Source organism: Motacilla alba, chromosome 15, assembly GCF_015832195.1.
Source record: "Motacilla alba alba isolate MOTALB_02 chromosome 15, Motacilla_alba_V1.0_pri, whole genome shotgun sequence".
Classification (NCBI taxonomy): domain Eukaryota; kingdom Metazoa; phylum Chordata; class Aves; order Passeriformes; family Motacillidae; genus Motacilla; species Motacilla alba.
Window position 1 is genome coordinate 11,239,192 of NC_052030.1, and position 16,745 is coordinate 11,255,936.

Consider the following 16,745-nt stretch of genomic DNA (forward strand, 5'->3'; position numbering starts at 1 on the left):
GCAGCTCGGCGCCAGGCCCCGCGCCAAGACCCCAAGGGCGGGCAGCTCCCCTCAGGCCGCCCCGCTCCCCCTCACCGCGGGCTGAGGCCGGGACAGGGGCGGTTCCCGCCGGGGCAACAGCGGCGGGAAAGCGACCACCGCACCTGCGGGGCTGTCCCGGTGCGCAGCGGAAGCGGCTCCACCGCGGCGTGAGGCGCAGCAGCCGCGGGGCCCCGGGCGGGAGCACGGGCGACAACGGGACCGCGCTGCGCAGCGGCCGCGCCGCAGCCATCGCCTCCGCCCCACGGGAGGGGCCGGCAGCATGCCCGCCCCGCGCCCCGGCCCCGCCAATGAGCGGCGTCCACATGCCGCGGCGGCGAGAGAGCGCCGGGCGGCCCCCGAGTTACATTAGAGCCGCCGCCGCCGCTGTGCGACCGGAGCGAGCGGAGGCAGCGGCGGGCGCCGGGGAGCCCGAGCCGTGACGGCGACAGCGGCCTGGGCCGGCCGGGGGGGATCGGGCTGCTAGAGAAGGAAGGAAGGGGGCGATCTTGACCTTCCGCGGGCAGCGGGGCAGCTGCGGCTTTTTCTCCCCCGCGCCGTTATCGCCCTCCGTTACCGGGGGCGGCTCGGAGCCGCTGAGGCGAGCGGAGAGGCCGCTCGGCCACCTGGACGCGGCCCATCCCTGCAGGGACTCGAGGCGACCGCGGCTCCGTGGGCCCGCTCGCTCCCCGCCCGAAGTCCCTCGTCCCCGCCGGAGAGGCGGCTCGGCTCCCTCGGAGGCGTGAGGGGTGGGAGGGGGGGTGGGGGCTTTATTTTTAAATTGTTTTTTTTTTAAGGGCGGCTTTCCCTATTTTTTTTTTTTTAATTTTTAATTTTTTTCCTGCCCCTCCGGGCCTCCTCCGCCACGAAAGAGGTGTGCTCGGGCTCCTCTGCTGCGGGAGAGGGTCTATGGTGATAGCACGGGGGTGGTGAGGGCTGAGGAGGGGTCTCGCCGCCGCCCCCGCCGCCGCTGAGGAGGAGGAGAGGGAGGAGGAAGAGGCGAGGCACGGCACCATTTGCTGCTCCCTGCCCCAGCCATGGAGAACGCGCACACAAAGACTGTGGAGGAAGTTTTGGCTTATTTCGGCGTCAACGAGAGCACCGGGCTCAGCCTCGAGCAAGTGAAGAAGCTGAAGGAGAAATGGGGCTCCAACGGTAGGTGAGGCGGCCCCGCCGCGGGGATGCTGCCGCCGGCGCTCGCCCTCTTCCCCCTCTGCTCCCTTCCCCAGCCCTCTCTCCTCTCCCTCATCCTTGCCGGGGCCCTGTGCGAGGCCTAACGCGTGTGCACTGGCGAAGCCGGCATCTCTTCCAGGACCCGGAATAGGAGCGAGGGAGAGAAGATGGCTGACTTGAACTCCACCTCGTGGGTTTCTTTCAATCCCGAGCTCGCAGGGCTGCTCTGGGGAGGAGGGTGTCACCTCCATTCCCTTTCACCTTAACGGTGGGAAACCTTCTTCCATTCTGAAATGAAGCGCTTTGGGGGTTAGGATTTACGGGTTTTTTTTGGTTTTTTTTCCCCTGTCTTGACCTTCATTTCCCCCAGCTTTTTAGCGCCTTTCAGCCCCTTATTTTATATTCTTCTCCCCAGTCGGGACACAAAATTCATTTTTTTTAATCCTCACTGCTTCGGTGTCCTAGTCCCTTCTGAACTCCCTTGCCGTTGTGTAAAAATGAAAATCTATGAGAAGATTACACGGTGGAGGTGGTTTTTTTTAGCTTTAACACTGCTTTTATGCCTCTTGGGTTACTAAATCTAGTTACAGGAACATAAAGGGGAGAGCAGAAATAAGGACATACCCTTAAAATGGAGGAAAGAATCTGAAATATTTTTAACCAAGTTTGATGGTTTGTGTTTTGTTTTTTTTAAGTGAATGTGGAGGAAAAGCTTTGTCAGAAAGCATTTGAAAAGCGTTTTGAGCCTTTGACCCTTTGTGTGCAGCAACAGCAGAAGTCCCACAGCTGGCTGGAGTGATGACTTGGCTGAATTATAACCCTTGGCACATTCCCGCGAACATTTATGTGTCTTAAAATGCAAAACTCTCAGGCCCATTCACATACTCTGGTGAAAAGAGCAGCCTTAGTGGGGCTTTCAGTGTGTCTGTCAAATCCACCCCAGCTGAATGTGCACTTCAGGAAGAATATCTGGTGTGGATTCCTGATAATGCTCTAATGTGTTTCTTCGATGATTTCTTTTCTTTCACATGCTTCCTGGAAAAATCTTGCGCTGACAGAGCTGCCGGCAGAGGAAGGTGAGCATGGTTACGAAATCTGCTAATTCTTGTTGATAATTCATTTTTGTAAATGTGCATGACTCAATGGCTTTGTTACATATTGCAGGAAAAACCTTACTCGAGCTTGTGATTGAACAATTTGAAGACTTACTAGTTAGAATTTTGTTGCTGGCCGCTTGCATATCTTTTGTAAGTATGATTTATTTATTTCTTTCATTTCCTAGGGTTCTGTATGGCAGAGTGACATATTCCAATGTATATGACCTGTGCACACTGAAATTATTCTTCCTTGCTGGATAGATGCAAGATTGCTGTCTCTTAAATTGATTCCTTGTGACGAGGTTTCTGTGTGCTAGCCAACAAAAATTTTGGGGAGTCTTTCACTGCATGAGTCATAAGTACACAACTACACCAGACAGATATTCTAAAAAGTGCTTCTCATTCAAGCCAGTTTGCTTATTTGAGGTGGGATTTCCCAATGCTGCTGTTGGCTTTGAAAACTAACCTTGAGTAGGTAATCGTTTAACTGGACATTCTTCTTGCCTTTGGGTTAATCTTTATCAAGCTCGATGTATAATCACTGGAAGACATTTTTGGATGCAATGCAGACTGTAAATAGAATCTACATGGCGAATATTCCAGTTGCCTTCCCTTCCTGATAATAGCAAGGTGACAGTTGTTGCTTTTGACAGTGACAAGAATGTTGACGGCTGTGATGGCACCATTGTTGACCAAATTTGGTAACTGACCTTTGGATAGTCAAGTCATTAAATGGACATCTTGCTTTGCATACAGGACTAAAAGAACAAGAAGTTTTTAACTTTTTTTTTTTTTTTTCTAAAAAAAAAAACATGATTAGGCAATCTTCTTACATTATGTGTAAATGGTATGTGCTTGCTGAAAAACTGGAAAACGGAGTGAAGACTCAGAGAAGGAAGGTGAAGGCTTATTGGGGAGCTGGACAACAGAAACAAAAGCTTGCAGAATATTAAATTGTTTAGGTAGGGAGTAAAAGTTTACAGTAGACTTTGCCCTGGAGTTGTAATTAACTATTTGAAAAAAAAAAATGCTGCAGCTCTTGGGGGGAGTGGAAATTGTGGTGACTCTTTAGCTAAGGGCAAGCTAATTAGGATGGGCAGAGGAGAATGTGCTCTGGAGCTGTTGTGTGCTGGGGGAAGGGTTGCCCTGGTGCTGCAGTTTGTGCTGTGCTGGGGATCTGCTCTCCCCACACCAACACCTTCCAGAGGGCTCTGGCTTTGGTCTGTAATTCACCAGGACCGGCTGAGCAGTGCCTGGTGACATCAGTCCTGACCATGGAGACAGATGTGCTTCACTCACTCCTCTGTTTCCTGGAGAGGAAATCAGGCTGGCTATTGAAAATTGAATAAACAGTCATTCAAAAGCTTTTTTTTTTTTTTCCCTCTCCTCTTTCCCCTTTTCCTCACAGAGGGTGAGAAGGGGATGTCTTTTTGTTCCTGAAAAGTCAGGAGTGTTTCTGTTATCTTGTGAGACAAATGACACCGTAGAAGTTTGTTAGCCTTCCGTGCCAAAGTAAATTAGTTGTTTTTATTATAAACAAGTAAGTGAAAAATCAGATTTCCCAAACTAAAGCTTTGATTACTGCGTCTGAGTGAGCATGAGACCAGACTGACAGAGGTCATGGAACATACACTGCTGAGTCCTCTTGGAAAACTTGATTAGTAGCTGAATTCAGTTGCTTTTTTCAGTATGGTTAATTTTCCTATCTAATTAAGAGGAGACTGTAGTCTAATAGAGTGTGGGATAGATCTGGGTTCTCTGCTTCTGTTCAGCTGACATGGTACATGACCTTGGGCTACTGCTCTGCCTTTTTTCTGCCTTCTATTTTGGAGTTACAGAGGCACACTAAATTGATGTTAGAGGTAAAGATTTTTCTCTGGTGAAAAGTAAAACCCCTCTAGATATATTATCATTTTGGTACTTTAAAAGTTCTTCCCCTTTGTGTTTGTTTCTGGTGTTTTCTTTGCTCGGAAGGCAATCATCTTATCTGTTTTTCTTAGGTTTTAACACTTTTTCTTGATGAAAGCATAATACAGACTTGGGTAGTAGCTGTAAAGCGCTGTTGGATATGTTGATACAAGGATTGCATTACTGCAAAAATAGGATGTAATTACATCACCTAAGTTCTGGTGTTCTTGACCAGCTGTACATTGTCAGTTTAGAAAAATTAGGATTCAGGTATTAAGAGAGAGGATCTTGAAGTATATAAGTAATTTTTTTGGTGTGTGTTGAAGGAGGTTTTTATGGTGGCTGTGTTGCAGTCATAAATCATATTAGTTTATTGCTGTTAGAACTGCGTGCACAGTAACACTCATCTGTAATGCTGAGCCCTGCATTGGGTTTTGTGCAGAAACATCCCTTCTTATGCAGAACATAAACTTCAGAGTGTTCAGAGTGCCTTTTGTGCCCTCTGCTCCCGCACTGCCTGTCAGGTACGTGTCAGTGAAATAACTCAGAGCAGCAGCTCAATCTGTGTCAGCCCGGCTGATTGCCGGGGTCAGATGCTGCGTGTTTGTGGGCTGTGGATCCTGTGTCCTACATTCCAGGTCAGAACTGGTTAGTGAAAGCCTTAAGTATGGCTTTGGAAGAGAAACAGTATAAATAATTCCTGATGGTGAGTAAATGGATCTGTGAATAGACTTGTCTCAGTCTTCTGTTGGATCTGTGAAACCTCTGCAGAAATAAACCTGTGGAGTGTATTCATGGCTTTTAATTCTTGATACTTGTGTAGCATGTGCTCAGATCTGCAGTGTTTACTGAAAAGAACAGCTTGCTTTGCTGTGTAAGTGATTTTGACAGGTTGCAAAACGTTAACTGTATCTGATGTAGAATAATTCCTTGGTGAAGTGTGGCTGCTTTAAGCAGTGGTGTGTGCTGAACTCTGCAGTCTTAGCTCTGCATCACACAGTGGATTTCCTCCTACAAGGTGCAGCGTAGGCTGTAAACTCTACCAAACCTTGAAGTATTTGTACAGCATCCTGAGAGCATTCTCTCCCCTCAGTTATTCCTTTGATTCCTAAGCTGACTTAGAAGTCAATGTCCTGAGAATGTTTTCTAATAGTGGATATCTGTGTTTAGATTAAAACAATACACTGTGCTTTAGCCCAGAGATTGTAATAGCCTGTAAATTAGCATGAGTAAAACCTAGCTTGTGGTAAAAGGTGAGCAAAGGTCCTCTTGGAGAAGTAGGATGTGTCATTAACAGTGTTGCAGGCTTTGCCCTGAAATCACCCCAAAAGCTACCTGTTAAGGTCAGCAGCAGCGAGTGTGTGGCACAAGATAAGGGTTGCTGTAGAACGTGACACTGACATGCTTTTAGCTAAACTTAGATTGCTCATTAGCATGAGGGTAGGGGTGATAAAAAATGTGAGAAGTCATTGTGATTCCATTTTATGTTGTAAAAATTAAACTGTAGGTGACAGGTGTCTTTTTATTCCTCCTCTTATTGTTATAATAATATATTTATTTTCAGAAATACGGGTATTCAGAAATACCCATTGATGGGTGCTTCTAGTCTGTGAACTCAGTAGAATTCTTAATTTTGTGCTTATGCATGTGGTCAGGATGTGTTGGTTTGTGTCTGAGATTTTTTTTCCCCTGACCTCCTTGTGTAGCAGACAAAAGTCTCTACTGAATCACAGATCTAAAATTGGGAAGTTTTTCTTAAATGTTACCTGGTGTTCAGTATAACTGACATGGATGGAACAGGACTGCTGAAATAGTTAGCATCTGCTTATTTTTAAGCTAATTTGTATTGAAAGGAGAAATCACTAAAAAAAGGGCTTTCTGAGCAGTAGTTGATACTCTGTCCAAAATATATTAAAACTGAAATCGCATTATCCTGTGAGAAGAAAACTCTTAAAAGCAGTCCACGTGTTTTGTATGACCTGCTCTAATTAACCTGGGACTTCTTTCTGTTGGGATGAGGTCTTACCTCTCCCAGCTTGCTTCTAAGTTTCTGTTGTCAAAATGAAAACCAAACAAAAATCCCTGTTCGGTTGCTGACAACAAAGTATTTGCTTTTCCTCTGTTAGTGGTGAGCGGGTACAGCCTGCTGGGCAGCACAATTCTGTCTCCACACTCCATTCTCCAATTCAATTGTTGTTACTTAATGATATGTAGTCATCTGAGGTAACTTGTCTCCACAACTTCCCTGGCAATAGAGATCCTTCACTTGCAGAAATGGAAAAAGCTGCGAGGGCACTTGCGCTGTTCCAGCCGCTTCCATCAGCGCTCCCCTCGTTGCTGGCTGGCTTTGGCATTGTACCTCTGTCCCCTTTTTGCAGATAACCAAGTGCTGTTTGCCTGTCATTGTGTATCTTTTGCCTCAGAGTCCTGCAGGTCCACCCCGTTAGGCTTTGTTTAAAACAGGCTCTGCAAGCCGTAGCTCTGGCAGCCCTAAAGCAGATATGCTGAATGAAGGTTGTCCTTTAAGGCTGTTGATATGGGGCTTTCGTGTCTTGCTATTATTTCCCATATATTTTTGGGCATTTCTCTTGGGCAATTATCTTATTCTTCCTACTCTTTCTTAAGTACATGGTGTTTTTACCTATTGACAGTAGTGCCTGACCAGAGCATTGGAGATCAGTGACCTGGAAATGAAGCTGTTCTACATGTGAGTTTTAAGTGATTAGGGCTGAAACATGGTGGGGCCTTTCTGAGTAGAAATGGAGAGAAAAAAAAAAAAAAGAGATCTCTCACTGTAAACCTCTCCAGGGTCTTAAAAGTGTGCTAGTGGAAACTTTCTGACAAGGACTCAGTGGCTTGGACAAGAATTGTCTAGTCTTTACCAGGCCTCTGTTGTTGCTAAAAATGCAAAGTTAAATATTTGTTATTGCTTGTGCTACTTCCTCTTTGTTTTCTTGCCTTTGTTTTGTTTTTTTTTTTTTTTTTTTTACTTCAGGCTGCTATCAAATAATAAACCTGATCTGTTACAGAATGTGTTGTGTATTGCAAATATCCTGTGTGTTAATACAGCTGTAGTCTGCTAAAGCAAAAACAAGAACTTGCAATGTATAGGGTTATTTTATGTCTTATGTTTACTAAACTGTTCTAGAGCTGGGAGCTTGGATTGTTCCAGTGGTAGTAGTTGTGTAGAAATTTCTGGAGAGAGAAATGCGTGTTGCTGCCTTCCAGGGTTAACCAGATACTTCACTTTAGTCTTGTCACAGTTTGATAATTTCACCAGAAAAACAGCAATGAAGATTTAAACCTTCAGGCTCTATACTCTCAGGATCTCTAATTTGAGTTCATCTGCTCTTTTTGAAATAATGGCTTATGGAAAGAAAAGATCCCTTGAAAACTTAATTTTGGCTCTCCTTGACATACTTGGGTCTAGCTGTCCTTGTAGCTCCTTTCCTTACCTCTGGAAGTTGTGGCCTTTCTCAATGTTATTTTACAACACACGTGGTCTTAAATTGGAAAAGATTCTGGTTTAATGTCATGTAAAGCAGATGTTTTATTCCAGTTAACTTTGTAGGTGGCTGCTCAGATAAGCACATCACAACATAATTTATTTGCTTTGTTTGGAAGCAAAGTGGGCTCTACAGAATTCCAATAAAGAAAGGCAGGGAAGAAACCAAATCTGCTGGCAGCGTGTGACCTTGTGAGAGATCTGGAAATGCCCCGTTGGGCTCTCCTGCAGCTGCACGGGCAGCAGCAGCTCTGGTGCAGAGGGGAGGCTGCCTGTGGCACAGGGATGTGTGTGGGGTGAGCAGGGACAGCAGGGCCTGTCCCACTGTCCCCCCAGGGCAAATGGCAGGAGCTGTTCCAGGGATTGGAGAGCACCGAGGTGTGGAGAGATCCCAACTAAATCTCTTCTGCAGGGGGATTACACAGACCCTCAAAGTGTTGTGTTGCCAGCTGGAACGTTGCAGTCGTATTAATCACAACCTGGATCTTACAAGTTTATCCCTTTGTAATAAAAATTTCTCGTTGCCTTGGATTTGCTTGACAGTCTGTTTTCTGCTTGAGGCTTTCATGCTGCTGCTCCTTCCTTTTGACATCCCGGAGTGTCTCACAATTGAGCAGTAGCTCGGAGCAGCATGTTGGTGGAATCATGGGCTTGCTTTAGTAACAGTTTGCTCGCTGCAGTCTTCTAGTGATTCAGAGTGCTGTTGCCTGACTACCAGCCCTAATTATCTCAACACGTTGTTCCTATTTACTGTCACTTTCCAGGCTTCCTGTTGCTCAACATGTTGACGAAAATGCTCTTCCTCTCTGGTCATGTTAACTTGACTTTTCATCAGTGACTCCAGCACTCTGCAGAGGCCCTGACACGTTCAAGTCAAATGAATGACAGATACCTAACACTGGCGTGCACTTTTAAAACAAATGAATATAATAAAATCTGTGTGGAGCCTTTTATGCAAGTCCTCAAGTTTGATTTACATTTTAAAATCCAGTTTTGAGCTTTGTCAGCTACTTGGTTTACAATCCAGCTTCAGATATAACTATACCATTCACTTAGATGCTTCAATATGACACTATTTGTATTTTAATGAGTAGATGATGGTTTTTTGTATCTACTCACTGGAAACTTGTAAAGCTGTTTCCATTGGTGTGGCTAAGTTGCTGGTAAAGGGCGATTAACTTGCTTAAAATTCAGATTCTGGCAAGGTTTTAGTGTTTTAAGTAGTCAAACTAATCCATGTCTTGTTTTATACAGTAATTAAATAATTTTTTTTCATTGTCATAACTGTTGTCACAACTTCTCCTTTCACTTCTGAAGCAACAGTAGCAATTGTTTCCCAGATAAATAGCTTACTCCTTTAAAAGAAGAGTGGCCTCTAAAATGAACTTTGTACTGCTTTAGTAAAGATTCTTTTTCTCCTTTTCCATTCCATTTTGCCAACTCATTCATGAATTACAGAACTACAAACTTAGTAGGTTGAGGGGTTTCCAAAACTGCTGAAGTCTGAGCAGTTGGAACTGAGCAGGCATAAAGTTTGCAAGGTGTCTGTGTAAATTAGGAATTTAAATCACTGTGTTTCTCTTGCAGGTCCTGGCCTGGTTTGAAGAAGGTGAAGAAACCATCACAGCATTTGTAGAGCCTTTTGTAATCTTACTCATATTAGTAGCCAATGCAATTGTGGGAGTGTGGCAGGTATGCAGAGACTTTTACAGCATCCAGTCACAAATGTTTTGGGGTTTTATGGTCTGAGAGGAAGCACTGTACCCTGTAGTGTTGGGTGTTCCTACAAAGCAAGTAGGATGTGTTGCTAACTTGGGATTCCTGAGAGTCAGCAAACCATAAAGCTTCTCAACAGAAAGTGTTGACTTAAAGGTAAAATGAAAGCTTCAGAAGTGTTGCCAGAAGGGCAAAATGCCCATCAGTGTGTTTGGCCACACACTGCTGAACACATGAACGAGACAGGCCAGAATAAAGCCCTGAATTCAGGCAGTAAATCAGGCCTTGCAAAGCTAAGAACAATTGGAGTGGTTTGCTTCTTGACTGAGGAACAAAGGATGGAGCACTTGTAATCTTGTTTCTTTTCTGGTTCCTCTTGAGACAACTGTTACTTTAGTAAATTATTAATGCAGTATTAATTCTCCCTGTTCAATCACTGTAGTACCTATTAAGTGTACATCCAAAGACTGCATGCCTGTCAAAAGGCACAAGTTTCTGATGAAAACATCCAAATACCATAAAACTTTTCCTACACTGTCAGCTGTGACATTAATTTGATGTCTTTTTATAAATCATATAGACAGTAGTATCATAACATAAAATCACACTTCGTGAGATGCCAAAACAAAAATGTTCATACCACTTCACTTTGCTAATTTGATCACTTTAGGCAGTGGATGTTTTGTTTGAGGGGTTTTTTTTCTGCAGATAAAAAATGCTCTGGGATTTTTATGGTAAGTTCTTTGGTATGATTGTTTGTTTTTGCTGGGCTTTTTCCTAAGTGAGGGTGTTAGTGTGACATAATTACTTGCTCTCTTAGTGCATGAGGCTTCATGCTTTAAAAAATACCAAACTGGCCAAAATAACAAAAATTAAGAGGAGGAATCCTGTTAATAGGTTACAACATATTAGAGAGGACCCTGCCTGCTGGAAGAAGTGGCCTTGAGTGGCATTGCTGCCCATTCCTGTGCTCTGCTTTGTGCTATCCCAAGTGAGCTGGCTGAAGAGTGCTCCTCAAAATTCAGTTTTTAGCAGTACCCAGCTTGCTGCCCACCCTGCTGGAGCAGGTGTGTAGGGAAGAGATAATGTTGGTCCAGGGGTGACAGCACTGCCCCCTTAAAGGACATTTTATATTCAAGTCTTCATAAAGTAATTGTGCAAGAGTTAATGTTTAACTTGAAACTCGTGAGTTGCAGTTCTGCAGGTGCTAATTCTAAGCATGAAATGGAAGCTAAAGCTGTCTGTATAGTTTGATGATTTTTCTTGTGTAGTTCTTTCCCTGTTGTAGGAAATAATCAGGCTTTTTCCTGATGTCAGAGTGTGCAAAGAACACCTCTATGTATATTTCTACATGCATGGAACTTCATTGTGAAAGAGTTCTGCCCAGATGAAGTGACTCATTGCCTTGTTCTAATGGGCATGGAAAATCAGCCACAGTACACAGTCTCCACCCATAAATGTATCTGTTCCTACAGGTACCAGATGTGAGCACTGAGTCACAGCTCTGCTGCCCTCAACCTTTCCTCTCATGTGCAGCTCTCCCCAGGAGCACCTGCCCGTGCTCCAGGGCCTGCAGGGTAGTCTGGCTACCATAACTTAGGCAAACTGCAGCAAAAAGACTCAGTCTAGCGCTGTGAGCTGGCTGAATGAGCTGAATCATGGAGTTGTTGAGGGTGGAAAAGATCTCTGAGATCATCAAGTCGCACTGTTAACCATGCACTGCCAAGACCACAACAAAACCATGAGGTCCCTGAGGGCCACATGTACATTTTAGATACCTGCAGGCATGGTGATTCATCCACCTTCCTGAGCAGCCTCTTTGGATGCTTGACAACCGTTTCTGTGAAGAAATTGCTGCTAATACCCATTCTAAATTTCTCCTGGTGCAATTTGGATGTTTATTCTTGTTCTGTTCCTTTTCTAGAGAGTGACAAGGTCCCCCCTGAGCCTCCTTTTCTCCAGGCTGAGCCCCACTCCCAATTCCCTCAGGTGCTCCTGGTGCCTCAGACCCTTCCCCAGCTCTGTCTCCTTCCCTGGTGATGATCCAGCCCCTCCACGTCCTTCTTGTCACGAGGGGCCCAAAACTGCCCCCAGAATTGGAGGTGCCTCAGCAGTGCCCATCTCCTGTGCTCTGATCTTACTGGCTGCACTATTTCTGCTCCAAGCCATGTGCCATTGGCCTTCTTGGCCACCTGGATCATCATGTTGGATTCTTATTTCTCTGTTTTGAAGAAAAACTTCTGTTGAAGTAACCTTCCTTTTGTGGGACTTTAAGGTTTTGCCTCACAGTGGCTCATAGTCCACAGAAGAGCAGTGCTGATGTTCTAGTGCTGAGGAGCAGAATTAATTCACCTGGTGGAATATGGGGCTGGTATTACTTGCAGTTTTCTGGCTCTGTGCTGGTATATGCCCTGCCAGCCCCTGAGCTGTGCCATGTAAATGTTAGTTCCTTTAGGTAGTTCTGGTGACAGTCATTTTCAGCTGCACTGTTACAAAGAACTAGTGAGTTCCTTAACTTTTGAATTTCTGATGGTTTTGTTTCTGCTTTGACATGCAAGGAGGAATTTCTTATTGTCTGGAAAGGCTGATGTATATTTGAAGGGCAGATGTTCTAAAAACTCTGTGCACTCTGCCATTATCTGTAATTATCAGGGCTAAATGACGTTTGTTCTTGTCAATAGGCAGGGAAATGGAAAATAGGTTCTTTCTCCAAGAGCTGCAGAAGGAGCACTGATAAGTTGTTTCTGCAGTTGTTCTTTATCCAGGTGGCATCACAATCCTGATACCAATCTCTGCTAGAGCTCAGTGAGAGGGCTGCAGCTGAGGTAGAAAGCTGATGTGTTAGTGGACATCAAAAGATTTTCCTGCATGGGGATTCATCTGAGTTTGTAAATTGTTTGGAGATTCTGGGGAAGTTTCTAGAATATGCTTTAATTTCACTTCAGCATGACTTGATTTGCTGAAATAAAGTTGATAATAAGTTGGCTTCATCATAACTTTATCCTTGATTTGTGTCAGTAAATGAAATTCAGCAGGGCTGGTCCACTCCAGGCTGAGTGTAAGCTGCTCCAGCCAAGGTGCAGCCAACACCTACATCCACAAATCTTAATTCTGATTAGTGCTTTTTTTAATGTCAAAAAGCATCCATATGTGACATGCAACTCTTTGTGTGACCTCCCTGAAACAACGCAGTGGATATTCTTGATGGCAAATGCTGCAGCATTGAAATGAACAATTTCTGTGCTCTAAAGGCCCACAAACACCTGAATTACACTCTAATGATTTCCAGTCAGCAACCTCCTAAGGGGAGGGGACACAGAATTCTGTGTTCTGTGTGAAGAAATATAGCTGAGCTGAGTTGGTAGCATTCATATGATAATGCTTTTGGAAAATCGGATATGACAGGCTTATTTTCCTGGAGGGCTTTCAAAATTACACGTTTTTGCTGCCTTTTAGGAAAGAAATGCTGAAAATGCTATTGAAGCTCTTAAAGAATATGAGCCAGAGATGGGCAAAGTGTATCGACAGGACCGGAAAAGTGTCCAGAGGATTAAAGCAAGAGACATTGTGCCGGGTGATATCGTGGAAGTGGCAGGTAAGACCCCCTTATGTGGTGCATGCAGGCATTAGCATATTAATGTAAAATTGTTGTGGGGCTTTGTCTTAATGATTTCAGACCCTGGGGGGAGTTTTCAAACACTCCTAAGTATATGCTTCACTTAAGAACAATCTTGCTCCTGTTCATCTGTAATTACCTTCAATGTGCATGTGTACGGAAGGGATTGTTTTTCAAATTGCCACTTAGTTTAATTGGTAGGTCTGAAAGTAAGGCGTCTTAATTGGAGTTGTGGTTTTAACACTTGTCACAAATGTAAAATTTTGTTTTCTAGCGTCTGGTTTCAGAGTATCTTAAAGTTTGTCTGCTTTTCTATCACAAAATAGATTTTGTTCCTGGTGTTAAAATGTCTGCAGTTTCCTTAGGTTTGGGAGCACAGAGATATTTTTTTTTAGTCACAGTCTGTTACTCCATCTGAATGTGTTTCTCCAGCTCTTAGGCTTGTAGTAGCAGTGCCTTTGAACTTCTCTTCACAAATGTCTTCTGTCCTCTCAGCAAGTATGACTGGCATGTGACTTCACTGTTTTCTCATCTTTCACAATTCTTTATTGCTCCTTCTCACAATTTGCTGTACAGATCTCAAATACATGAGCTATGCAGGGTAGAGCTCCCCATTTCTCCTGGGTAAGCTTTTGAAGTGCCAGTCTGAAAAGCCTGGACTTTTGCCTAGAGCTTTGTAATACCTTAGTTTTGCTCTAGAAGCTGTGTCTTTGTCTGGAAGGAGTGCAAAAATAGATGGGTTATATACTTCTAGCTAAAATTCCATCATTTTGGTGATAATGCCATGGTAATAAATTTTCTCTGAACTGGGCTTGACTGTTCCTTCCCAGATAAAACTAGGTGGCTCTTGCTGAGTGTCAGGGGTGTTGCATGCTCAGATTTTGTAGGTCATTATCCACTGTTAACTGAGTGATTTTTCCTTTGGGAGCAATATAGGGTGTACATCAAACTTTCTTTGCACTCATGTCACTTTGATTTTAGAGGTGGTAGCTGTCTCAAGAGGAGATAAATATATACCCTTAAACTTGACTATCCTCCTGTTTTAATTAGCAGGCAAAGAGAGTGTGCACTCAGAATGAAGTTGCTGCTGGCTGCCTGCCCAGCTTTCATTCCTTGAGAAACTTTTAACGTTGAGAAACTTTAAGGTTGGCTGAGCCCTGTCTGAAGCCCCTGTTTTGTGCACAGGGTGATTCAGCTACAAGTCCAAATCCAGAGTGGTGATAGTGAAATGAAGGGTGCACTGTGATGCCTTGTCAGTGACTGTGCTGTGCCTCACTGCTCCTGCTCCGCAGGGCCAGAGCTGTGTGCTCTGCAAGGGGGGTTGTTTCTGCTGTGGTTGACGTGTCCTTTTGAGGCAAACAGAGCTGTATCAATTACAGACTCTGCAGTGGATGGCTGGGCCAAATCCTTATCCTGTTTTTAAATGTCAGCAATGGAATGGTGGTTTTGGAAGGAGTTTTCATCATGGGAATACACTCGGGTTGTGTTTTTTGGTACTTCAAAGCAGAGTTGGTAGAATCAGGAGTTGATGACTGTGTGTTTTGAACTGGTTTGGGGTATCACTGAGGAGAAATGCTGGGTTTTGATGCTCTGGCTTGTATACAGAGCACAGAACGCTTTCTCCTTGATTCACTGCCGTTTCAGAAGAGGTACAGATTGTGTTTTCATCTTCAAATTTAGCTTTGCCTTTATTCTGTATGAGAACACCTGGGGGATGTGTGGGCTCTTACTTACCTGCTGTATATTGTCAGTACCAATAAAATCAATTACTCTGTTTAAAAGGCCTGTGTCTGAGGGAGAAAAACGAACTGGGAATAACCGATGTGCCTGTAACACCAGGCTGCCTTTAACTAGCATAGTGTCCTCTTTATCACAGGGTTACTATTGCATTATTAAAATCTGCTTGTAGAACAATGACTGATAGCCCAGCATATGTAGAATTGATGGGTTTTTAAGATAGGGACAAGCTTAAGCCAGTATGCTGATGTAGAAACCCAAAAAATATCCAAGTCTTATGATTGTCCTTTAAGATCGGTGGTCTGGCTTGTTGATGGATTGTAGGAGCTTCTCTGGGTAAAATGCTCACTTAAATTTGTGGATCAAACAATACACTTAAATTACCTTCACTTGGAGCTGCAGTTAATGATAAGTCACGTGGATGTTTAATAGAGAAATCAGTGCTTCAGTGTAACACAACTTCTGATGCTGAAACAATAAATTCTTGTAGCTAGACAATGATAAGTTTTAATCGTAATCAAACTGAGAAAAGCCACAGAGCAAACAGAGAAGAGCCACTAAATGCATCATGTCCCAGTGTTGGTGTCAAGACCTGGAGGTGAGAGAGACTCTGTGCATGCCTGTGCCTCAAGTGCAGGAGGACTGCGATGGCCTTTGACATGTGGTTTGCAGAAAGATGGCCATGTAGGGAAGTGACAGAGCCCTTCATGCTGGGATACATATCTGGCTCTGGAATTCCTGGCCAAGTGCCAACGACATTTGTGTGTCCAGGCAAATCTCTTTCGACCCTGTGGCACAAACAGCCAGGTGATTGGTTTCTCCCCTGTGCTGATAACTAATAGTGAACAAATTCCTACAAGTCATCCCTTGCAAAATAGCTGTATTTAATGCTGTAACAGCTTTGCTAATTTGAAATAGCTGTGTGTGGGTCTGACACAGACATAACTCAATTGTTGGAATTGTTAGGTTGCTATTGATACATGCAGATATTAATTTCTCAACTGCATGTTGTTTAAAGGACTTTCCTCCACGCTCACTTCAGCAGAGATGGTGGAAAAGGTGCTGTACAATGAACAGGAGCTCTTAGGGACGTTGGGGTGACAGATTTGGGAAGTGTGCCTTGAATTTGCTTGCAGACCTGTGATGAGTGTGGTTCTCAGAGCTGTAGTGTGTGATGGTTACTAAGCTACAGAGTCTTTCTTAGAATTGATGAAGTGACAGACATCCAGATGCTGTCCTCACATGGCTTTTCAGTTTGCCTGCCTTTAAATGGATTATCATGTTGTTGTAGAAGCTGGAGTTAATTGCAGGGTACACTCTAAATCTGTAACCAGGGGCCTATCTTAATAGATTAGGTACACTTTGATTTAGTTAAGTTTTTTGTTTGCTGGGTTAAAGTGACATTTTAAAGAGAAATTGAGAATAGCATGGCCCTGCTTCTTATAAGTTTTGTATGAAGTTAGCCTGAATAATTGGGATAAACTGGTTGTAAATCATGTATTCTTTTAATAGAAGCACATTTGGGAGCAGAAATGACCTTTGTTCACTTCCACTGTATTTTCCTGTCTAAAATTTCTGGAGCAGACACAGTGTATCTGAGTTTCTGTAATTTAATAAATGAAAGTTCAATAGTTGCAGTCACTAAATGGCCAAAGCACAGCCACAGTAATTCCTCTTTTTCCTGAATTTCTGAAGGATGGTTCTTGTCCTCTGTTACTGTATCTGTAAGTACTCAACATGTTAAAAATATACACAGGATTGCCAGAAGTTTTGCTTATTAAATTAGTGTTTAGTCCAGAAAACTTTGTTTTATACCTGGCACGGAGTAGGCAAGAACTACTTGGAGGCTTTTTATTCCAACTGCAGAGCACTTCAGGATTCTTGGGTGCCTTATAATAAAAGAAAGATGAATTTTGGGATGAAGAAGGTCAGGAAGGAAGATTCTTGATGTGAATTGTGTCACTCCCATGTGGTT

General features: G+C 43.8%; 1 protein-coding gene across 3 annotated transcripts in view; it reads left to right on the forward strand.

Annotated features, from left to right (window-relative positions):
* The first annotated feature begins 805 nt into the window (after nt 1–805).
* The window catches only part of ATP2A2 (ATPase sarcoplasmic/endoplasmic reticulum Ca2+ transporting 2), a 43,569-nt gene continuing 27,629 nt past the window's right edge, over nt 806–16,745 (forward strand). For 2 of the 3 annotated variants that reach the window (XR_005258785.1, XM_038152790.1), the window contains exons 1-5: nt 806–1,173; nt 2,250–2,267; nt 2,356–2,438; nt 9,289–9,393; nt 12,874–13,012. Coding sequence is in view for 2 of the 3 variants with exons in the window: in XM_038152790.1 (XP_038008718.1) it covers nt 1,056–1,173; nt 2,250–2,267; nt 2,356–2,438; nt 9,289–9,393; nt 12,874–13,012 (463 nt within the window). In the remaining variant the exon portion in view is untranslated. The remainder of the gene's footprint in view (nt 1,174–2,249; nt 2,268–2,355; nt 2,439–9,288; nt 9,394–12,873; nt 13,013–16,745) is intronic. The other variant, XM_038152792.1, reaches the window with a different exon arrangement.